Raw genomic sequence first — 26,365 nt, 5'->3', positions numbered from 1 at the left:
CTCAGCTGTGTACACTCATTCAGTATCTTGCTTAAGTTACGAGGTTAAGGAAAGGGGAAAAACACATCTAGTAACAAAGAAATGAATCAAGACGTCCCTCTTATGTTACGAGATTATGAAAACAAAAGAAAATCTATAACACTCTAACTGGTTCCACTTCTACTATACAAGAACAATAATAAAACAAATGTGGGGAACACTCGATTAAGGGGTGTGTTGGGAGACGTGTAGCTGTCACCTTAACCTAGGAGATAATAATGGAGATAAAATGAAAGTTGGAGACGACATTATTCTCCAAACGTTGCTTTAATGTGACTTGTGTTTCTCGTCCGCCGACTAGGAGACACACACACACACACACACACACACACACACACACACACACACACACACACACACACGCAATTATGATGTTAGATCTTTAAGAATGTGGGTCACGATGAAGGTCAAACGTGGTACTCATGTTAGCATTTATTTATTTTTTTGAGTCTTATCTTTTCCTGTCTTTACGCCCTCATTCACTCATTCATTATCCGAGTCATTCACTAGTTGGACTCTTACTCACTGATTGGCTGAGTTTACTATAGACATGGTTCCCCGTCCATGTTTTCATCACTCACTCACTCACCTTTCCATCACTCACTCACTCACTAAATGGAATCCAGCACCTCTTCTCACTCACATCTTTACTTATAGACTGCGCTTCACTCACTCACTCACTCACTCACTCACTCACTCACTAGGATTCATCATAACTCACTACCTCACCTTACCTACCCACCCTGTGCTATACCTTTCCCCAAAATTACCTTAAAATTCATTTCATAACCCTTTAACCCCCTGAAACCCCCTTATGACAGAGACAAAACCCCCTAATATAAATCCAATAACCCCCTTCCCCCTATCCTCCCATAAATACCCCCTTACATGAATACAACGATCCCCTTTCCCTTACCCAACCACAAAGACCCCTTACATTAGTACCATTATCCCAAAACCAGCCTAAAGACCCCCTGATATAAATACAATCCTCCCCCCCCTCCCCCTCCATTGCAGTAACCCCCTTCAATCAGTCTCCAAAACAGCTGTAGTTTGTATCGTGTTTTCAGTGAACTTTTAAAGTTTATACTAAAAAACAACCAGAATTTCCACTCGTGTAAATGGATTTCACTTGTATTTGTCCATTTCATGTCAGGGTTTGTTAAAAAATGTATATATTTTTTTTGTAATTTATAGGAAAGGATTTATGTTTGTTGGGAGAGTGTTAGGAATATAATAATAATAATAATAATAATAATAATAATAATAATAATAATAATAATAATAATAATAATAATAATAATAATAATGAATATGAATAAAAATAACGATAATAGTTCTAATTATAAAAAAAAATATATATATTAATAATACAATAAAACCAGTGTGTTCGTAATAATTTAGCCAGGTAGGAGGAATTATCAGCTATCAAAGATGTGTCTGAAGGTGTCAGGTGTTGGCCACTACAGGGTGGGGACCCTAATCGCTACACCCCCTGCTCTCACCCACCTAACCCCTACTCCTTCTCCCCCTCCTCCTCCTTCCCCTACACCTGCTCGCCATCTTCCCTACCTCACCTTATCACTCGATCGTCGTCACCCGTAGAGTGTCTCAAATGAAACCTCGCTTAATATCCTATCACAGCCATCAGTATTTGGGTCACGTATTCCATTATCCGGAAGGAGGTGGGAAAAGCATCAGTTCTCTTAATGGATTAACTTTTGTGATCTTAAGAACTTGAAATTTCTTAGATACATTTAAAGATATTTTTAACTCATTACTTAAATAAAAAGAAAAAAAAGAAAACGATAATTAGTTAAATAATTCATAAAAAATGATAATTAAATAAAGCATTCGAAAGAAATGTGATAAATATATTCGTACAGTATATTGATATACAAATTGATACAGGTAATTAAAAGCAAATACAGGTAATTAATAAAATCAAAGCTGACATGAAAGTAATAATCACTGGTAAAATAATAAATACAGGTAAATAAATAACCAAATACAGGTAAATATATGATAACTAAAATTATATATAAAATAAGGAAAAAATTTTATGGAAATTATCAAATAGCGAAAATATATATATATACAGTATATATATAATATATATATATATATATATTTTTTTTGGAGGGGGGGGTGAGCAGATTCAGTCAAATTATAAGCTGGGGAAGAAACTGGGTGAGTGATACAATTACCAATAACAATAAATATAAGAAGAAATTCAGGCTGTTGTAAATTATAACTGATCGTAAAACTCAAATTTACAGGTGGAGGGGCAGTGAGCTTCAGGTTTATTGCTGGGAGGGGCAGGAGCTCAGGTTTATTGCTGGGGGGGGCAGAGCTCAGGTTTATTGCTGGGGGGGCAGGAGCTCCAGGCTTATTTGCTGGGGGGGCAGAGCCCAGGTTTATTGCTGGGGGGGGCAACCAGCCCAGGTTTATTGCTGGGGGGGCAGGAGCCTTGTGTTTATTGCTGGGGCAGGAGCCAGGTTTATTGGTTAAAGGTGAGCCCAGGTTTATAGGCTGGGGAAGGCCAGTGAGCTTCCAGGTTCATTGCTGGGAGGCAGTGAACTCATGTTTATAGCGGGAAGGGTCAGTGAGCTCAGTTTTATAGCTGGGAGGGTCAGTGAGCTCGTGTTTATAGCTGGGAGGGTCAGTGAGCTCAGTTTTATAGCTGGGATGGTCAGTGAGCTCAGGTTTATAGCTGGGAGGGTCAGTGTTACACGAATGGCGGCCACGTCATTCACCACTACAGAGAACAGAATATTTAGCTTTTCTTCGAAGCTTCGAAGATATGATAGGAACCGAAAGTGAAGTAGTTAGACGATGTATAAAACTTCGAAGCTTCTAAAAGGTATTTGAAACAGGAGTGACTTATTTAGGTGGCATATAAAACTGGGAGGGCGAGATAGCTGTCCAGTAGACGTGGCTGGGGCGCTCTCTTATGGACGTTGATCACGAATGTGTTGTGTGTTATTTGGTGATCGGAGGCCATGATAATTAGTTAATGTTAGGTTTAGATATTGGAAAGAGAAAAGTTTAGGGACGTGCAGCCCTTATTACTGTGCCTGGCGATCTTGTAATATTTACGAATACTGTACTGTACTGTGTTGACGTGTGGTGTTAAGAGTATTTATCGATGATGTATATGGGATTATATTAAGGTGATAAAGGACGATGAATTGGTAATCTAGTAGGTCATGTTAGTTTGTTCTTTTGTTTTTATATTCCTGTGCTACAATGCAAGGAACTGGAAAGTGAGTTGTTCCTTCCTATTATCCGTTGCCTGGCCAGGGATGGAACAGTCACTGGGCTCAATATTATAACTGCAAGGGTCACTGAGCTCAATTTTACCGCTAGGAGGTTCAAAAACAGAGGCTGTGGAAGGTGTGTGTGGTCAAGAGGGTAATAAAAATAGTTGTATCTTGGATTTAGACGGCAATACACGTCACCTGAAGAGGCCACCGACTGTCTGAAAAGAAAAGGAAGCAGTGGAAAGAGAAGACGGTAAGGAGAGGGACGGAGGGAGAGAGGGAGAGGGTGGTGGGAAGGACGGCAGAGAAGGGAGAGGGAGGGATTGGGAGAGAGAAGGAGGAGAGGTAAGTTGTGGAAAGAGGAGACTGTGGGGAGAGAGTGTTGGGGAGGACGGTGGGGAAGGGAGAGCGTGGAATTGGGGAGAGAGAAGGAAGAGAGGAAGTTGTGGAAGGAGGAGACGGTGGGGAGAATGAGAGGGGAGGAAAGGAGAGAGGAATGGTGGGGTACAAAAATAAATATCCTACAAGAGTTTTATTGAGTTAGTGTTTTGCTACTTAGTGAAGGTTTCAAGAGCTGGTGGTGGTGGTGCTCTCAACACACACTGGCGGTCTCTGTGTCGGCGAACAGCAGATAAAAGAACGCTTTTAGAGGCAAACTCACTTTTTAAGACAAATAATGAGGCGTTCCACAAACATAAAGGCTCATAGAAAAACGCATAGAAACTCATAAAAATACACAGCACAAAGAACGGGAATCTGGACAACAACACGGTGAGGTGAGTTAAGTCATGTTTCTGAGTATTGATGCACAGAGGGAGTCAGTGGCTGAGGTATAAGGACTCCTGGACTGGTTGGAAGCTGTTGGACTATTGTGAGGTTTTGGACTTTGCCGTATTTAGCAGATAAATATAGGTGACACGAGACCCACCACTCCTGGCCGGGGGTGAGGCAAGCCCTCGGGCTAACAAGGGAAAATCCCTAGTTGGCTGACGTCATTCTGGTGTAATGGACGGGGTTGCCACAACAGTCATGTGGTCCTTGGAGGTTCAAACATACAAAAATCCACACCATTGATGTACCAAAAGACACTCTCTGCCTTCCATACAGAGGTTAATGAGAACAAGGTGCTAAACAGGCCTCCTGGCGCAATTTTTCCAGTCTACCTGTATATTACTCGCGAAATACGAGATCTTACTGTAAGACGATTTAACCTTTTGGGTATCATTAATTAGTCCATTGAGTAAGATCCAATGAGTATAATATACCTTAACCCCTAGAGTATAATATCTTAGCACTTTGAGTACAATGGCGTTCTACTCTGTGGGTTAAATCATCATACTCAAAGGGTTAACAACACTTTCTTTTCTCATCTACAGTGGCGGCGTCGAGTACAAACCTCAGGTGTCAACAACCAACGCCATCTATTGAGTAAAGGTGAACACTCCCAGCCACTCCCAGCCTAAGGTACTGTACATAATACCAAGTCGAATTTTACCCTTACAAAAAATACTCAACTGTGGAAAATACAACGAGAGGATAAGAGTCAGCATTGATCTCACGAAACCATACAAGGGAATAACTTTGGATATTTTACTTAACAGGAGTTGACGTATTGTAGAACTAAAGTAAGAATCAAATTATCTTAATGATTTGGGATCTTGTAATTATCTCTTTCAGGGAGAAATTATAACAAGATTGGTGTTTCATGACGTTTCATTCAGGTAAAAACGGAAACGACGTCTGTGTTTTATTATTTATTATTCCGGGTTTGTAAGGGAAAATCTGGAACAATATTTACATTTCGATTTTCAAGGAGAGTAAATTAACATCAACGTTTTATTCCGATTTCCATTTCTTCCTTGTCTTATAAGGGCCAATGATCTGGTCATGTTATTGTTCACTGGTTTGAAGGCCACGGGTAATGTTGAACACCTGAGCCATGAAATCCAACAACACCTGAGCTATGAGACACAACACCTGCGCTATGAAATACAACACCTGCGGTATAAAATACAAAACCTGCGGTATGAAATCCAAACACCTACCCAAGCCATAAAATGGAACACCTGAGCCATAAAACAGAACAACTGAGATATCAAATACAACAACACAATAGACATCAAATGCAACACCTGAGTCATAAAATGCAACACCTGAGCTATAAAATGCAACACCTGAGCCACAAATTACAACACCTGAGCCATAAAATGCAACACCTGAGCCATCAAAAACATACTTTCACCTGCGTCATAAAAATGCTTTAAAATACCACATTCGCCACACTGACACTTTGATATAAATATAATCAATGCCGAATAAACTTGAACTTTCAGCACAATGATTTAACACCTCAAAGTACACTGTAGTGTTGAACTAATGGGAATTTACTATCGTATTTGACAATGGTTAAAATACTGTACTCGTGGAATAATAGCCATTGTACTCAAGGTTTTAAAATTTGGTACTCAAGATTTTTACAATTTCGTACTCAAGGAATGTAGTCGTTGTGCTCAAGGTTTTAAAATTTCGTACGGTACTCAAGATTTTACGATTCCGTACTCAAGAAATACAGTTGTTTTACTCAAGGTGCTTAGATGATGTACTCAAGGAAATCTATGGCTATAACTCAGGGTATTAGTTTCTTGAGTACAATGACTTAATCCTTTATGTACGATGAGATAATCCCAAGAGTACAATAAATTAATCTTTTGAGTACGATGATATAAACCCTTGAATGTAATGGATTAATATTTTGAGTACTAAGTCTAAATTCATCGTACTCCAAATATTTAAGTCATTGTACTCAAGGTGTTGATATTGTTCCCAAAGAGATAATATCACGTGACACTTTTAAAGATTTATTCCAAAGGAGCAACAAGTAAATACAAGCAACATGGGTTTTTTTTTTCCTGTAAATTAAAAGCAAATAGTGCATGTCTCTATTTTCTGAGCAATGCGCCCGCTGGTATCAATAAACCAGGAATTCATTCAAAACATTGATTCCTTAGGGAGTAAGAATGAATGAACTTGACTCATATTTCTTTGTCTACACGCAAGTAATATTCAGGGTTTTTTTTCATTTATTCAATCTTATTCATTATTTGTTTTCATCAAGTTTTACAGAATAATATATTGTTGTATATATCGATAATCTTTGGAATTTGTTTCTGAAAGCTAAAAATATATGTATTCTAACTACATCTTATGTTAGGGGATGAGTTAAGTCAATTTCCTGTTTGGTTAGGTAAGGTTAGGTAAGGTTAGGTAAGGTAGAAATTTCAGGACAAGTTTTAAACGAATCTCATCAATGAAAACAACTTATCTTCTGTAAAGTTTGATTGACCAATATTACTTAAAACCTCACACACACACACACACAAACACACACACACACACACACACACACACACACACACAACAACTCACTTCCACCTTACTGTAACCTCTTCAGGGGATAAACCCTAGACACAACTCCCTTATAACTTGCATCGACACATTTATTTTGGATTCAGTATAACTCTCACATATAGGAGACTGATACTGGAACAGCCACCGACAATATGCTACTCTTTACCACTTCATTATGTTTATTTACTACCAATGCGGGGTCTGGATTCTCAAAAGGCCGGTAACATAAATATTCCTCGTAACTGAAGATGTAAGAATACACCTGAGGGGTTGACTTAAGATACGGCACAGTAATGGTATGGAATTATACTGAGATACTTTAATAGTTGGTTATTTACTCTCAGATACCAGTTAGGGAACAAAACAAACATAACAGAATTTGGGGGGAGAGATTTTGAGCTGTGTGTGTGTCTGTCTGTCTGTCTGTCTGTCTGTCTGTCTGTCTGCCTGTCTGCCTGTCTGTCTGTCTGTCTGTCTGTCTGCCTGTCTGTCTGTCTATCTCTCTATCTGTGTATCATGTGATAAACAAGACCTTAAATCCCCCCAGCGTGTGATAAATGAACCATAATCCCTGTTTTGTGTTCACCTGCCGTTTATTCAACAGGTAAAAATCCCGTCGCGAAACCAAAATGTTATCTCAGGTAGCAGCCGTAAATCCTCCCTGGAATAAACGTGAACGTCGGGACACACAGCAGCATTACTGGTGAGAGAGGACGTCTTTGACCTGTATAAGAAGCAGTAATGGTGGGAGAGCCGCTGAGTCGGGTGACCGGAGGCTTCCAAAATACGGCAATAGAGAAAGCCGTAAAGGACATGAAATTTTACGGTTCAGATGGTAACGGAGGCTGAAAAAAAGCCTGGGTGGTCGAGAGGGCAATAAAGACGGCTGTAATACCCGGCAGGAGGGCCAATAGAAGCTGCAAAAAGTGAGGGCTTGAATTATTATTTTTTACTGGAGAGGAAAAGGATGAGGCGCCCCCCGGCGGCGCTGGAGGGTTGAGAGCCTTGTTGTTTTACCTTTTGAGTACAACGACCTAACTCATGCTGAGTACAATCTACTAATACATAGTACTCTAAGATGTTGTCATAGTACTGAAGCTATTAAGACATGTTACCCAGTGGGTTAATTCACTGGTCATGGTACTCATTAGGTTAAACTAGAGCCACAGAGTATTTTGACTCGTAAATCGCTCTATACAGTATTTAGTTTGTAAAGTCCGGAGACTACATCGCCACGCCATGCACTTGATACGTAATGTATAAAGACTTATATCAACATTCTATTCACTTTATCCACCGTCTGTACAGTACTGAGTGTTTATCTCCAGGTTATGTTATAGATTCGTGTCCCAAAAGGAATTCTATTTTCCTCAATAATATTAAATTTTCCCTTTGTGTCTAGCCATTCATATCCTCATGAATATTACACTGATCTATAAGCAATACCTGAAAGATACTGACAGATTCATATATAAAGGCACGGAAGTGTGTGTGTGTGTGTGTGTGTGTGTGTGTGTGTGTGTGTGTGTGTGTGTGTGTGTGTGTGTGTGTGTGTTTCCTTCCCAATTTCTTCTGCCTTAATCATCTCCCTTTTCTCTCTGTTACTATTCCTCTTCCTCCCTACTTCGTCTTCCCCCACCAGTCCTCCTTTCCCACCTTTCGTCTTCCCTTCCCCTTCTCTTATCTCTTCTCCTCACTCCTATACATACTGAATGATATCACCCAAATATTACCGGGTACACCTTAACTCACCTCAGTGGATAAAAAACAAAAAAAATGCTTAAAATGAGACTTTGGCGTGTGAGATATCTCTTAAGATTAGAAGGTGACAAGGAAACAGATGAATAATAACAATAATGGGTCATCATATTATCATCATCATCGTCATCATCAATATCGTCACAATCATCAGCTGACATATCATCATCATCATCATCAACAGAATATTTATAACGTGTCTTCTTCCAGGGAGGTGAATATCGTCCTTATCTCCACGTCACGTAAGCTGGCATTGATCCAGCCCCGATCTGCAGCGCCTGACTTGCCACTGGTGATGAGATGCAGACGTAGGAATATTTAGTCCTGTAGTGCGTGTGGGGGGTGTCGTTTAGTCCTGTAGTGTTGTTTAGTCCTGTAGTGTGTGTGGGGTGTCGTTTTAGTCCTGTGTGTGTGTGTGTGGGGTGTCGTTTAGTCCTGTGTGTGTGTGGGGACTATTTGGAATGATATATGGTTTTTTTCTTCCCATAAACTTACTTTACTCTCTTGTTTATTTTTTTTCCTTGATTTTTATATTTTTCAATAATATTTTGGTCTTTTTTTCGTATATTTACATTTTTTTTAATTTTTTTTCCTTAATTTGGAGGTAATGTGTATTTTTTCCATTATTTTTCTGTGTATTTTTCCTACATTTTGGGTTATTGAATTTTTCCTTCATTTTTTTTCCTTCGTTCTGATTTTTTAGAGTGATGCAACAGTCTCTTCTTCCCATTATTATCACTAAAGACTCTTATGAACGATTAACTTTAAAATGAATTATATCACTTACCATCCAACGAGTTATTTGCATATCAGATGTGGAAGCTTTGAAAGTCTTTGTCGGATAATTTACGTCACAGCAAATTCGACTGCTTGTTTTTCTGCTTAACTCTGAATAATGGAAAGGTAATATTGCCATCAACATGTAAATAGAATCAGGTGTTCTACTAGGCTTTGTCACTTAATTTACCATAATGTGTCTTTGTCTAAGTCATTTATCGTATAATATAAAACATCTCGTGTGTCACCCACTCCAATTACCCTCATCTCAGAACCCCTTCCAAATACACACACACACACACACTCTCTCTCTTTCTCTCTCTCTCTCTTCTCCCCCTTTTATCACCACCATCATTACTCACCTCTTCGGTCCTCTCACCCTCTTTGACCAGTTCCTCTCTATACCTCGCAGCAGTTATCCTCCCTTCTCTCTTCTCCCCGTTTTTATCACCTCCACTTTGGCACTGACAAAAATAGGCGATCAGTCCAAGCACCTGGTCAATACTGCACGAATACGCCTTCCTTCCTTTCTTTACGAAGCTCGACTGACAACATTGCTTCCAATTTACGTTTGGATTCTTTCCGTGTACGAGGGAACTTTTTTTTTTTTTTCTCGAACGCTTCTATTACACACCAGAGTAAAACCAGAGTGGATACTGGTACCCTTCCTGTCCTAGGGGTCACTGGTTCGCGCCGAGGCACACCCCCCAAACCACTCAGCTATAAATTGGTACCTAACTTTAAGGCTGAGGAAGTGAAAAGCGGTTGAGAGTTCTGCTGGCCGCACTGCTCCCTGGTGTACCTAAGAGTTTAATGTCTACCGTACCGTTTCCACAATGTCAGATATATGGGATTCACTCTCATATATCAGTGACCATTATGCTGTTGAAATATGTATTGTATATTGTTGAGACTCGCTGGATTTAGGCTAGAGATTTCACTAATTCTGACGCCTACTTCACTTAAGCCAATTCGTCTGTTTTCGTTTATATTATCATCAGGTTTGAGGTGTGTTACTGGTGTCGGGTTTGACTCATATGTGTGTGTGTGTGTGTTGATGTAACTTAGTTTGTGTATTTTCCACCAAGATAGTGAACATTGGTGTGTGTGTGTGTGTGTGTGTGTGTGTGTGTGTGTGTGTGTGTGTGTGTGTGTGTGTGTGTGTGTGTGTGTGTGTGTGTGTGTGTGCGCGCGCGTGTGTGTCCGCACTCTTGATATCGACTAAATTGCATCACTAATAAGTCTACGGACTTGGCGCACCCTCATTCAACTACTACACCTATGAGAGGCAAGAGAGAGTGAAAACAAAAATGACTATACTTTAATAGCACATATGAGAGGCATATTGATTTACACCAGCTAGTACCCCTGTCTGTTTGTCTGTCTGTCTATCTGTCTGTCAATCAATCCCAACAACACTTGTCTGCGTAGTAACTAAAAAAAAAAAATACAGACGAAAGCAAAGAAATTTCATGGCTATCTTGATATGCCTAACTGGATAACCTGATTAGAATCCCAACCTCTTTTTCAGCTGTTTTTTGGCACCAGTAAGTGACATATGTACAGAAATAAACCACAAACTTAACACGTATTCTCTGTGTTAGTAAATCACCCTTATATTTATCGATGGTCTAGTGCATCATGTAAAACAGTGTGCTATTGTTTATTATATTGGTAATCAGTATTAAGTGGCGTTGGTTATGTTCCCTACAATACACTACAGCTACATATGTGGTTTCTTATGGCAGTAATTGTTATTTTGTTATTGATATTGTTATTACTCTTGTTGTTTTTGTTAGGTTTGTTGTTATGGTACTTGTTTTAAAAAGTTATGTTTATTGTTTTGTAATTATTTTCTTTTCTTCTATTATTATATTGTTTTTGATAAATGTATACTTTTGTTAATACTTTAATTAATACGTTTGTAACTTTTATTAATAAGTGTTGGAGGACGTGTGTGGGCGTGAGAGGTAGTGTGTGGGCGTGGGAGGAAGTGTGTGGGCGTGGGAGGTAGTGTGTGAGCGTGGGAGGAAGTGTGTGGGCGTGGGTGGGCGTGGAAGGTAGTGTGTGTGGGTGTGAGGTAGTGGAAGGAAGACGTGGGCAGGAGAGGTAGGCGTGAGAGGTGTGTGGGCGTGGGAGGTAGTGTGTGGGCGTGGGAGGTAGTGTGTGAGAACCTCTACAGGCCATATACATAAACAACACATATAAATCTGTAAATTTCACATATCTCCGATTTTTGATTACGTGAAATCTGTGCACCCAATCATCCGGACCAAACTCTAATATTCTAGTAAACATCACCTAATCATCCACGGGGGATTGTCTTTACCTAGAAACGACTATAAATCATCTAGACCAATCACGAAAAAGAATCACCTAATCAACACACAGTGCGAAATTTGTGCCTGAAATAATAAACTCCTATACAATAAAAAAATAAACTACCCTAAAAATACATTACCCCGGATTATAAAGTGTATTTTCCCCCCTAATAAATTAATAAATAATACCTCCCGTCAGCTGTTTGGATCTTGCCCACTACATATTGGTGCCTCCAGCCAGGTATCGGTCGCAGGTAAAACACACGCGAGTCTCCGGTAATTACTATCTACTAACAACTTTGAGCTGTGGGTTGTCACGTTATGTGGTAAAAACGGCCAAAAGTCGGTGTTGCTATGTGAGTTACGTCGGGAGGGGGGGAGGAGGGGAGGTGGGGGGAGGTTAGTTGAGGGAAATATGAAAAGAATGAAGAGGTGGGGGGTAGAAAGGAGAGATAATGAAATAGGCAAGAGGTAATTAAAACAAATAAAATACGGTGAAAATAAGAGTTTAGAAGAAGAAAAGGAAGCAAATAAATACACACACACACACACACACACACACACACACACACACACACACAACGACGGGAGTGAAATACAGTTACAACACACGCTCCCCTGCAGGCTATACTGAACCCTCTCCCTCTCTAGATATCTGAGTAGTGTGGCTTCGAATCTTGCACGGGGGAGTAACATTATGTATGTATGTATGAATAACTTGTGAGTAGAGATATTTTTTTTAATCGAAACAAGAGAAATTATACAACAAAATATAATTAACATAAATTAGTTTATTTTTATTTTTTTCGTCAACCACAGGAACTGTTAACTGGAAAATCAAAACATTATTATATATGAAAATTACAGTACGTAAATCTTCCTGACTTTATCATTAAAGTTAATTTTAGTAAAGGTTTTTGTGTAAATACTTTTTGATTCAGATTAAAAAAACTAAAAAAAACGTAATTAAATTCATAAACCAATGCCGTATATATATAAAATGGGAAATATGTAGGATATATGTAGTGAGAATATATCACAGAAGGTGTAAATGAATAGCCAACATAATTCTTAATGGTTGTTATTTAGTGGAGGTGATTTGTCTTAATGAGCGGTGCTTAATGACCCTGGCTGCCGAGGCGTCTAACTCGAGTCGCTGTACAGAAGGGATTAAGACATCGTATTCAAAGGGTTAAGATATATTAATCAATGGACTAATTCATTATACTCTGGGGCTTTAACAACGTACTCAAGGGGTCTAACATCGTACTCGAGAGGTTTAGTATTGTACTCAAGAGATTTAACTTCGTAATCAAGGAGTTTAGCTTCGTCCTCAAGGGGTTTTGCATCGTATTCTAAGGGTTTAGCATCGTACTCAGGAGGGTTTAGCATCGTACTCAGGAGGGTTAGCATCGTACTTAAGGGGTTCAGCAACATATTTAACATCATACTCAAAGGATTTAGTATCGTACTCAAAAGGTTTACCATTGTACTGTACTCCAGATGTCTTCAAGGGGTTTAGCATCGTACTCGGGAGCTGGAGCTTTAACATCGTACTCATGGGTTTAAGACACCCTCACCGACGGACTAATTCGCTGTACTCAGGAGGTTTAACATTATACTCAAAGTTTTACTCAAATCAACAACAGAAGGACAACTTGACCCAAACACCTGAACACAAACTTGGCGGATGTCCTCGTGAGCTCATGTCTTCAGGGGGAACAGAATCTAGGCAGAAGACAAAAAGAGGGTGTATGTCTCCTATTATGCTACATATTATGCTATATATGTGTCCTGTCCTAACGTATGTCTGTTCCTGAGAGCATCTATGGTGTTTGTTTCATTATTCATTGCGGGATGATGTAATTTATGTAGAGAAAAATGAATGATAATGGTTTGATGGTTGTCTCATTAAAAACAGCTTTCTTGAAACTGTTGAACAAAATTATCATAATGATATGCTGATAAACTGATACGAGTAAATGGTTTCGGGAGAGATTCTACGAATATTGTGAGCGAATTCCAGAGAGAGAGAGAGAGAGAGAGAGAGAGAGAGAGAGAGAGAGTTACACCGTACATAGACCTAAAGAAAGACTGTCACTCACAATGCTCTCAACAGATAAGATGTGTAGCCCTAAACCCACTGAAACTCTGGCCAATGATACTCACCCCGGCGAAGATCCACTCATAAATCTTCTATAAAAAAAGAGCTTAAATATCATTGGCTCTCCAGTACCTTACCCCACTGTACTCCTCACTCACCGATTACTTGTTTTTTCTTCTGAGTCCTGGACATACGTGGGGTAATTTTGTCTTCTTCTTTTTTTTTTGCAAATTATTATGAAATTTTACATAATATTGAGACTAATTTTTATCATTATTATTATTTTTTTTTTTTTTTTTAATTCGGTTTATATTGCAGTTAATTTATTTTGGTTTTAATTTACAAAAGTTTCTGATTTTCCCATAAGTGAGTCAATTTATATTTTTTATGCTGCAATTTTTTCTTTAACTTATATTAATACTGGAGGTAATTCTTGTTGTAATTTATTTTAAAACGCATTAAAAACGGTAGTTAATTATCTGTTAAATTTCTTCTTTAAACAAGATATCATAATTACCCCTTGAGGCAAGACACTCAACCCATTTACCCCCTTAGATAAGACAACCATTTACCCCCTTTAGACAAGACAACCATTTACCCCCTCAGGCAAGACATCACACGCCACGACCTGTGTAACATTAACCTAAAGTGCGTTGACCATTACAGCAGAGATTTGGGGTTATAAAAATCGCATCCCGACTGCCTTTGCTTTCAAAATCCAGACCGCACCGCCATTACATGCATAAATACACAACTTAATTGCCAGGTAGCAAGACTAAGTGGGCAGTTATTAATGACCCCATGATTACACATCGTTCACATCATGGGAGGTAATTCAAGTCATTTGGGGTCAGGTTGTAGTCCGCTTGAAATTAATAGGATGCTAAAACATGATGTGACTAAACCCCACGACATTTAAAGCATCTAAAACAATCAGAATTATAGGGTAATAGTTGTGGTAGTTGAAGCACCTAAAACAACAACAATTATGGGGTAATAGTTGTGGTAGTTGAATCACCTAAAACAACAACAATTATGTGGTAATAATTGTGGTAGTTGAAACACCTAAAACAACAACAATTATGGGGTAATAGTTGTAGTAGTTGAATCACCTAAAACACCCAACATAAAAATTCTTATTCAATAATCTTGATATACTGTTGATGAATTATCTAAAACAACAACAATTTGGAACCATTAATTGTGGTAGGTGAAACATTTGCACAACCACAATTCTCAACCAATAATCGTAGTAGTTGAAGCACCTGGACACTACCACCACTTAACTATGATTACACAACTTCAGCCTAATAACAAGTCCACATCTTAAGGCTATGTGTGTATATCATTACTTATAATTATTTGTACACAACATCACTAGGCTTACTTTACGACACTTATAAAAATCTATATACGATAACTTAGGTTACTTATGAGAATCTGAATACAGATATGAACTAGAGGTTACTTTACGCTACTTATATGAAATTTAACGGTTGATATATACAGTAACTTTAGGTTACTTATAAAACACAAAGTAATCATAAACAAGTGATTGTAAGTGTTCAGTGATGTTCCTCAACTGTTCCCACGTAGAATGAATTTCCCGAACGAATATTCTCACAGTATAAGCAAAGAAGTACGATAATATAACCTTTTAAGTATGATGATATAACCCTCTGAGTATTGTACTGCCGTCCTTTGAGTACAATAATTTAACCCCTTGAGTACGATCCCATTTTAGACAAGCAAAGTGGACATTGTATTTAAAGGGATAAATTATCATACTTAAAGGGTTGTCAACATACTCAAGGGATTAAATCATCGTACTCAAGGGGGTAAAGTCATCGTACTCAAGGGGGTAAAGTCATCGTACTCAAGGGGTTAAGTCATTGTACTGTAGGTGTTAAGTCATCGGAATCAAGTGGTTTTTGTGAGTAATTTAAAGGGATTAAGTATATCTTATATTTCCACTCCATATTTGTGTGTGTGTGTGGGGGGGGGGGGGTGGTCTCCAAAACACCTTTAGTGCGTAGTGAGGGAGGACCTAGTGTAAAACTCCAACTAATTAAGGCCTATTACCACACACGACCCCACCAAAGTTTAACAGGTGATGGTGTCTCGTTGTGAGGTAATTCAATTTAACACAAATCTGACTTTCCCTCGATGATGTCATACAGCGTCGGGTTGATTTTTCTCCTCTGAAGTATATCACAATGCTAATTAATCACACTGTTAACCTTTATTCTCGATTACTGAAAGATTTTTATGCAATCTGTTTTATATTTTTAGTTGTGAGCGACATTGTATTATTAATTAGTCGTCAGTGTTATGGCTGTTTTATGTTATATCTTATAAATGTTATTCTAAGATTTTATTTTAATATTCATAAGTCAATAAGTTTTGGAAAGGATGGCAATCATAACAAATCAGTCATGTTATTATGTTGGTTATATATTATTAAACCTCTATCTATATTTATTATTAACCAAACGATTCTTATCCTTTCAAAATATGTTTTTTTTATTCATTTACGTTAACTATAAATTATATATTTACTCTCTATATCATTAGTCCTTATATAAACCTTCACATATACATTTCTATATAATATTCTTCTTTTTTTTTCAGTTCTAAACATATTGCAAACTTCATTAACCATTAATAATATATTCAATCTAAGTACCACTAAATATTTATCTCAGTTTCATATATGCAAATAGAATGGAATTTAATTACATACGCCATTTTCAGATCTAAATCATATTGCAAACTCAATGGTCAATATTTTAGCTATGTATCAATAAACCTTATATTGGTTGTTTACTAAGAGCATTGACTCGTTGTGTGTCTGTGTGTATTACAGAAACATTTATGCAAAGATCTATTCATGATTCGGCCCTGATATTACCCAACAATTTTTGCCTGTATAGTGTCGTTGTGCGGACCATGTCAAATAATTCATGAAAAACATCAGTTACTGGTAGCAGCATCCTGAGGTAATGTTAATCCCTTGAGTACGATGAATTAACCCGGTAAGATATCCTAGTCCTTGAGTACGATGAATTAACCCGGTAAGATATCCTAACCCCTTGAGTACGATGAATTAACCCGGTAAGATATCCTAGTCCTTGAGTACGATGAATTAACCCGGTAAGATATCCTAACCCCTTGAGTACGAACCAATACCCAATGCTATGAATTAACTCATTGAATATCTTAATATCATAAGGACGATAACTTAACCCCTTAAGAAAGATAACTTCACCACTTGAGTTCGAGGACTTAAACCCCCCTTGATTACGATAACTGAGCCCCTTGAGTACGATGATTACCACTTGAGTTCGAGGACTTAACTCCTTTAGTACAATGACTTTTCCTATAACCCTTCAGAAAGCAGCTCCACGCTAAGGTATTGTATTCTGGCTAACGTGAGACGATTTTATTCAGCTGAGAGAAACTCCTTACCTCTGAAGGGTTAAGTGAGATCACCCTATACTTAGGGTATAGGTATCGTATTCTTGGAGTTGTTATCGTATTCTTGGTGGTGCTATCGTATTCTTGGTGGTGTTATCGTATTTTTGGCGGTATTATCGTATTCTTGGGTTTGTTATCGTATTCTTGGGTTTGTTATCGTATTCTTGGTGGTGTTATCGTATTCTTGGTGGTGTTATCGTTTTCTTGGTGGTTGTTATCGTATTTTTAGGGGGTTGTTATCGTATTCAAGAGCTACCAATCGTTATTTAAGTTAATATTAATCTAAAAAAATCTCAGCTTTGATTTTCATAGAGAAAAACTGAAACCACTTCAGAATGGCTCTACACCATTACTTAGATTACTTGGAAGTTTTAATGTGTATATAAACCAATACTAAAGATCACTTATAGTTTACTTAGAAACACCTTAAAAGTATATACATATAGAGAGAGATATTATTAAATGAGGTTTAATGATAATGGAAAGCAAATATGAAGTAATGACAAAGGGAATAGAGAAAATTGAGTGAAATTATAGGTAATGGCGAGGAAAGAGAGAGAGGTGACCGAAGGAACTAGGTAGTATCAGAGGTGGCAATATGCTCACACTTTCGTCGTGTTGTCAATGGTAAAGTAAATGGGAAATAACACGTAATAAATGATAAATCACCACGAAAATGTATCACAATCACCCAGAGATTAACCCAAATCACATCATTTATTAAGATTGCTCCAACAGTTACCCCCCCCCAAAAAAAATCACCCTCATTCACCAAAATCACCTCAAACGTTGTCAAAAATCACCCTTGAAAGTTAAAAACAAATGAATCTGTTGAAAAATTTTGTAAGTTGTTTGATAAGAGAAGCAGCGAATGGAAGTATGAGTAACAAGTATGCCTGAGGTAGTCATACTTTGTCTTTCTCCCTGTCTTCCTCCTCCTTCTCCTCCTTGGTTTCCTCGTCCTCCTGAGCTCCAGTACTCACACAAACTCCTCTTTTGAGTAATATGAGCAGGCGACTCCCAAAGTCTCCCCCCTCACATGCGATAGAGACCAACAGGATCATCAAAAAGTCCTAAAACTTATCCTTTCTTTTTGTTTACGTTTCGCTGCTCCTAATTGGTGGTAACTTAAGCGATATATATTACCCATAAGATTCTGTCAAGCTTCTTTAAGACAAGGTGAATATCTGGTCATTAGTTACGGTAATCTGCGCTTGAGGTGAAAAAAATAGACATCCTTCACGCACGATAAACATCCATCATCCTGGTCAGAAAAGGTGGAAACTGACGTGTTTAATTACGATGAAAATATATATTAGACAAGTGTTACTCGTAAGTCTTGGGGCTTTTATGTATTTTAATTACTTTTTTTCTACTAAATTATATGATTTTGTGGTATATTTATTTAAGTTTAATTTCTTGCTCATATATTTTAATACATTAATCATTTGTAACAATAGTACTTGATGTAAATGAGGACTAGGAATTCCTTACCCTCATAAATCAGATATTTTAGTTCATTCTTAATGCCAGTAAATTGTTCAGATTAAATGTATATAAAAATACATCTATATTCTTGAATATGAACGTCCTTATATACATTACTTTCTTGCACAGTATTAGCGCCGGGTTAGAGCTCATAAATTTCAACACGAACGTAAAAAGTCTTACTGTTTAAGAACTTTAATGGCGAAGTATTTAGTATACAAAACAAAGCTCACGGGACCCCACAAACACTGACTTCAGTTTGTCCTTCCCCTTTAAAACCCGCAGCAACGAAATCCTCACACTGTGGACGAGGAAAGTTGTGAGCAGGCAGCCACTCACCTCCCAGGAGCAAGACGACTGTGAGCAGCAGCAGCAGCAGCGGGCGTGTCATCTTCAGCTGTCTCGCCCTCAGGTCTCGGGGACTCCTCTTGGGAATCATTTGATGCACTGATTTTTGCGGTCTTTCGTCTGAGCACTTCGGGGTGTTTGTCTGTTTATCCTCTGGAGATAATTAGATTTCTCTCTGGTGATAATCCCCCATGGTGACACAGTTCAAGTTGTTAACCAGATCTGTAACCGCAGAGCTACTGGTGCTATGTAAGCGATGCACTACTACCTGGTATATCCCTTTTCACTCAACCCTATTGCTGTATTTACTGAAGCTACCCTAAGGAGGTATATCGGTAGCGTCATTAACAAGCTACAACAACACTGAATTGGTATTAAATTCACCTCGTTAAAATCAACGTGGCTCGCAGCCTCAGTGCGGCAAGAGAAAAGCTCTACGTCAAGCGCTCAAACCAGCGAGACGGAGAACTACACGTGCACACTCGAGACTGCGTCAACCCACACTGAAGGCTCGAGCGGCTGCTGAACCCACGGTAAGACTGGAGAGACCAAGTTGCCAAAGGCCGTATTTCTTCAGTATTGATCACCAGAAATGCTCCCCTCAAAGGTACCATCTATAGAATTAATGCAGCAGTTAATGAGAAGGAAGAATGCAACATGCTTTTCACCATGATGTAACATTACAGCGGCAGAAGAGCAAATCAATAATTCTCCTTCCTCTGGATGTCAGGAGGTAGAGGTGATACGCATGCGCCATCCCTTCGGCGCCTCAACACCGCTGCGGCCCACAAGGAGGAGAATCAATGTGTTTTTCTTTTGCAGGGTTGCACTTGGCCATGGCGGAACTTCCTGGGGGAAACTCGTGGCAATGGTGGAGGAGGCCGAGGAAAAGAACCTGTGGCCAAGAGGCACTGACAAGGGAGACTGAGCCCGGAGTGTCCCATGAAGCGCACCGTGTAATGGCGCACTGGAAAAGATGCCAGGGAGATACACGCTCATTAATTCTTTTACAGTTGCAGCGGACTTGCATAAAATTATATGTGGGAACATAAAGACTGGTCTCATGCGCGCATGAGTTAATGCTTCAAAACTAAGAATTTGTTTTTGCTTATTCATGTAAACCATCCAGGGAAAATATCCCTTTGAGCCGGTCTGCAAGTGTCAAAACACAGCCATTGACTACGAGAGCGACGACTCAAAACTTACCAGATACATTACCATTAGAAAAGGACCTTCGCCTTCGGGCATAATTCTTGTCACTAAAACACACTGCAGATCAACACAGACAGACAAAAATCGATGACAGTACTATACCACCACTGAAAAGTTTTTTAACGTAAACAGAAAATCAAATTAGAGCGAGAGAGAGCAGGGGAGAGTAGCCTAGGATCGTTCCCTGTGAGCTGAGAGTTTGGGGCTTAGCAGTGTCTTGCCCCGACCCATTTAGGTTGTGGTGGTGGTGGTAAGCTCGCTAGTGTGGCGGAGGAGGTCGTTTGTCAGCGGATCACCAGTGGCTCTTCGGGACTGTTGACACGACCTACTGAAGGTCGCACTATGGGGTATTAGGGCTCTTGTATATGGCCCTCTGGGGGGAGGGGTTGTTGGAGGTCCTGGTTTTAGGGTCGTAATGGGTCTCACATAGGTTCTCTTGATGGGATATAAGACCCTTATTTAAGGTCATTTTAAGGCATATATGCAATCCTAAAGGGCCGTCATAGGTATCCTGTAAGCCCGATTTAAGGTAAAATATATTATGGTCTGTAATTTATTTTTTTCTCGGTTCTCTTGTGGGAGTGACTGGGGGGTGAATGAAGCTCCGCCATAGGTCGCCTCAGACTTACCCAGAGCTGCTCATTCTCGCTTCTGATGTCATATTAAGGAGCCCTTCAGTTATCTTGACCTCTAAAGTAAAAAGGGATTATGTTATCGTCTGATTTATATTCCTTTTGTCTGAGGTCGTATATGGAGTTAAGGTGTTGCGTCTATAAGATGTATTCAACTTTCTTTGTGTTTAATCTTGATAAGGATAATGGCCATGGTGGTGGTGGGTGTGGTGGTGATGATGATGATGATGATGATAGTTGTGATAATGGTGGTGATAATAGTGGTGGTGATAATGATGATGGTGGTAGTGAGAATTGTGGTAGTGGTGATGGTGGTAGTGATAATGGTGATGGTGGTGATAATGGTGGGGGTAATAATGGTGAAACTGGTGATTGTGGGTGTGGTGATAGTTGTGATAATGATTATATAAGTGGCAACAAAAGCCATCATTAAAGAATTTAAACTAAGGTGGAAGTTGTCAGGAGAGAGAGAGAGAGAGAGAGAGAGAGAGAGAGAGAGAGAGAGACGTGGCATTAAGAGATACAGGTCTCGTCTCGCTTCTTGGGTAATTGAATATGTAAAGGAATAAAGAGAGTCCAAGGTAAGTTGACTCTGATATTGAAAAGGGGAATTATAAATGGTCACTTGTATCACAATAATTATAATGAAATATTTAATTTATAATGATACTTAATGACTGAATTTCACAATTTCAAATGTATAAAAACCTACAGTCACCCGGGTCCGCTCGCTTGCGAAGCGAGCATGCTGACCACACACACACACACACACACACACACACACACACACACACACACACACACACACACACACACACACACTTCTACAACTACTACTACTTTGCTGTCACTCGGAATCGAGTATGACGATCATCCAGCTATTATACAATGATATGAGTTATTAAAGACGTCACTCTCGTTGGTGAGCTCTCAGGTGACTAGAGAGGCCGATACGGGACCAGCAGGGCCGTCCACAGATGTTGCACATGTGGAGGGGTACATCTAGTGCGGGAGGGGCGGCGGCAGCGTCTTTCCGGCGTTGGCGCTTGTCTGCCTCGTTATGTAGTCGGGCGAACTCGAAAGTAAGGACACCTCGTGTGGTGCTCCTCCAAGCGTTACGGTATTAAGTGATCGTCTCCCAGGTTAGAGGATCGATTTGGCACTTTTCAGGTTTGTCTCAAGACTATCCTTATACCTTTTCAGTTGCCCGCCAGCGTTACCTTTACTATTCGTTGGTGACTGTAAAATAGCTACTTTGGCAGTTTACTGTCGTTCATGTAGGTAACGTGGCCAGTCCAGCATAATTGTTCTTGGATAATGGTAGTGTATTAGCCTCTGCTTAACAGACAGAAATAATTATATAAATGTGGGTTACGTACATTTGGTTTATATTATTACATCACCTACAGTAAATTTCTTATGAGACGCGTGAGTAGTAATCAACTGGAAGTGACAGTGTATTCCAATTTCTCCCTCACACCTTGACTGCAGTCATCAATTAAGTAGCCGGCTATCGCCAGTTCTACTCCCGTCTCTGATCCACTGAGACGTGTGCTCTAAGAAGCTATTTATACCTAAGCTTCATCCCTTATTAACGCTCACAGCTCATAGCTTTATTTTCTTAATAAATGGAGAAAAGACCATTTGGGTTTGAAAACTTAACCCATAAACATTTATGAATGTTGCTTCCAGTTCACCTCTAATCAGTGATTCCAACAGGTAACCGGAAACCGCAACAGTAGCCTCGATGCCCCTACAGTTGGTATCAGCGAGAATACTGGCATTTGTGCTCTTGTTTTCCCAGCGAACTCGGAGATGGAACGTAGACTGCGTTGGTGAAAGTTTTCAATTTCCTTGAGGTGCCTCTGTATGTAACCCATGTCTCACTGTCATATAGCAGGGTAGGGAGGACCACTGCTCGATACACGTGAAACTGTGTAGATATTTCAGCTCCATACAGCTTAAGACACGGGTACAGGGTCTGCCAAAGGCTTGAGATGCACATCTAACCGATGTTGAATCTCTTCATCGATGTCCGCGGTGGTGGGCAGGTGGGAGCCGAGATACCTCAAGTGGTAACATTAGAGAGGACAGTAACTTGAGCTGGATGGATGGTGGAGGTGTGGCTGAACCAGGGGAAAGCTGAAAGAGAATCTGAGTCTTACGAACATTCACGTCAATATTGATATTGAGCCAGTTGAGAGCCTGAGCTCTCTTGTAGGCACCTGGTATATACTGTACATTTATCTCAAGGAAGTATTTTGTAACATTTAGTATCATCTGGAATAGTACACATAACATGGTGGTAATAAGAACATATTAGAATGTTACATTTATAAGTATATACATACTTTACAGTGGAGTTGATATACATAAATATGTTAAGGGAGGGAAGTAATATAACATAGGTTATATTCAGTTGGAACAAGAGGACAGAGCTGTCAGTAACATGTCTAGTTGGCTAATATATTTATTGCAATGGTATTTTCTATCTATCTACATGATAATTGGTTATACAATAAAAGCAGGTATTACAAAAACTATTTATACTTAGACAATAGATATTTTTTAAGAGATGATTTAAAGGAAGGGAGCGTAGTCTTTGCTGGGATGGGTGGGGGTAAGTTGTTCCACACCTTCACACCGTGATATTTTATGGAGGTCTGGGACTGAGAGGAGCGTATGGAGGGTGGTCTTAGTAGCTCTGGGTGCCTAAAGTTGTATCTCTGATTATTGCGGAACTGGAAATAAGTATTGTCAAGCAAGTGATTGACAGATTAGTAAACAAATAGGACAGAGCAGTTGGTGTAGGTGTTCAGGATCTCCTGTAGGTCGCGTTCAGTGTGATCGACGAGGGTGAGGTCGTTTGCATACTGAAGTACACACACACACACACACACATACACACACACATACACACACACACACACACACACACACACACACACACACACACACACACACACACACACACACACACACTGTATTTTATATATACTTATAAATAAGAAATAGAGATCACTTGTCTAAATAAAAATAACTAGTCACATTTATTAAGAAACTAAATAAAGTTCAAGGGTCACTTGTGTAAAAAAAAAAAATAATAATAATAATAATAATAGTCCCAAGAGCCATGAGCGGTGAATGAGACAAGCCGTGTGGTCGAGCGATGATTTATACGATTAAGAAGTTAAAAGCGCAAGATTTGTGAGTGAAAAGGAGATGTTTTATGGATGAGAGCCACAGTAAGGGCATGTGTGTGAGAGAAAGAGAGAAAGTGGGAATGAGATCTCCATGATGAACGTGTGGGTAGAGAGAGAGAGAGAGAGAGAGAGAGAGAGAGAGAGAGAGAGAGAGAGAGTGACCATGGCCAGTAGGAGCATGAGATCTCCCGGAGGACTGCGTGGGAGGAGAAGTAAATAAATTGGTCTTCCATTTTCTGACTCGGTCTCATGAAAGTGACATATAAACAAGGTGACCGAGGGTGTTTTGATCTCTTTATACTGTATATGATTGGTTTTGGTGAGGTAAGAGAGGGGGCATCCTAACTTCCTAACTTGACATTACTTGAATCCATACCCTAACTTAACCTCCTCTAAACCCTAACATAACATAACCTAACCCAATCTAACCTAACCTAAGTTGAAACCCCACCCTAACTTAACTCTTACCCTAACCTACCAAAACTTGATCTAACTACTGGACGTGTCATATGAAAATTCCTAAAAAAATAGAAAATATACTGATATATAAAATAAAATAATAAATTTAATAATTATGAAAGCAAAACGAGAGAAAAATACGTAATTTATTCCCTCCAGTTTACAGGAAAAAAACTCTTATAATTTATTTTTTTTATAAAAGAGGTTAACGTGTACAGAAATTAAATCTGATAGCGAAGTTTAATTCTCTTAGACCTGTGAAATATTGGCAATAGAAAAAAAATATGAAGCAATATAAAATAAACTAAAAATTGACTTCAGTAAAGGAATCACCCGGTAAATAAATTCAACTTTTTTTTCCTATTTATTCATGAAAGATAAATCTGGTCGTATTTTATTATTAGATATATATATTCTTTAACTTTCCTGAAAAAAATTACGATTACTTTTCTTTCTTTCTTTCTTTCTTTCTTTCTTTCTTGCTTTCTTTCTTTCTTTCTTTCTTTCTTTCTTTTATTATTTGTTATTTTTTTTATTATTGCGTTTGTAATTCACCCAGCGAGGAGCCTCTTCACCTCCCCCTTGTGCTAGAAGACCGAGGGTGTGAGAAGCGGTAGTCTCTTGATGAATCTTTTACTGTGGTCAACGGGAGACACGACAGACAGACAGACAGACAGACAGACAGAAATATTCTATAAACCAATCATTCACTGTCTCTTCTCTCAAGGAAAACAACTATATGTGCGTTATATTCAGTAATTTGATAATATATGAGTGTAATATATTTTCAGATACTATAGGATCACCAGAAGATTAGCTCCCTCCGCCAGCTTATTTCATCTGATAATTAAACACCTAAACGTTACCTGGAAGGGGTTAGGTTAGGTTAGGCTAGGCTATGTTAGATTAGGTTAGGTTAGCATTAGGGTGGTTAGGTTAGGTTAGGGGTTAGGTTAGGTTAGGCTAGGCTATGTTAGATTAGGTTAGGTTAGCATTAGGGTGGTTAATATCAAACTGAAATAAGATGGGGGATAACCTTATGGTGTTTCATAATAAAAGTGTATAATAATTATTTTGAATAGTGAAAAAAAATTGCATTAATGATTTTTGTTTGTTTGATAATATGTATTTGTGTTGTATGGAACTGTGTGTTAACAACGTGTGGTGTTGAGGTAGTGTTGTATAACTAAATGTCCATTGTTTGATATATTGACAATGGCTTTTTATCCACTAACCAGATGTTGTGTGTGTGTGTGTGTGTGTGTGTGTGTGTGTGTGTGTGTGTGTGTGTGTGTGTGTACATAGTTGGAGTTCCCTAGAGAGATACAACACCTGGGATAGTTGGTAAAGACCGTTAGATTTGTATAGAGTGGTGGGCTGTAGTCGCCAACCCTCAGAAACATGGTAAAGATACATTGATTAATTGTTTAATTGATTGTGTTTGTTCGTCTTGTTGTTTTTCTTCTATTTCTGTTCTCGTTCTTCGTCTTCTTCTCGTTTTCTTGTACTTATTGTTCTTGTCCTTGTTCTTCATGGTCTTTTTCGTCTTCTCCTTATATTAAGACTCTACTATATCATCCAGTACATAACCACTGGGTCATTATATTAAGACTTTACTATATCACTGTACTCTCTCACACACACACACCCACAAAAATATCGCCCAGCATTAATTTATAAACACCTGAGACCTTCAAACCACGATATACTCTCTTATATATGAAATAGTTCAGAATATTAAGACCCAAAATACAACAACATACTTTAATATATTACAGAACGACGTAATTTGCATGGAAAATAAATTAACAAACAAAAAAAAACTCCGGCATGTAACAATGAAATAACGTATTTAATATGACTTTTACATGAATAT

The 26,365-nt window shown here is 38.8% G+C and overlaps 1 protein-coding gene across 1 annotated transcript in view; it reads right to left on the bottom strand.

Annotated features, from left to right (window-relative positions):
* Positions 1-19,875, bottom strand: part of LOC121878723 (titin-like) — a 104,666-nt gene extending 84,791 nt beyond the window's left edge. Inside the window, exon 1 of the mRNA XM_042385069.1 lies at positions 18,975-19,875. Coding sequence (XP_042241003.1) covers positions 18,975-19,074 — 100 coding nt within the window. The 5' untranslated portion in view covers positions 19,075-19,875. The remainder of the gene's footprint in view (positions 1-18,974) is intronic.
* Between the last annotated feature and the right edge of the window lie 6,490 nt (positions 19,876-26,365).

Source organism: Homarus americanus, unplaced genomic scaffold (assembly GCF_018991925.1).
Source record: "Homarus americanus isolate GMGI-L3 unplaced genomic scaffold, GMGI_Hamer_2.0 scaffold27661, whole genome shotgun sequence".
Taxonomy (NCBI): Eukaryota; Metazoa; Arthropoda; class Malacostraca; order Decapoda; family Nephropidae; genus Homarus; species Homarus americanus.
The sequence above is the reverse complement of the archived record's forward strand: the minus strand, read 5'-3'. Positions and strand labels throughout refer to the sequence as shown.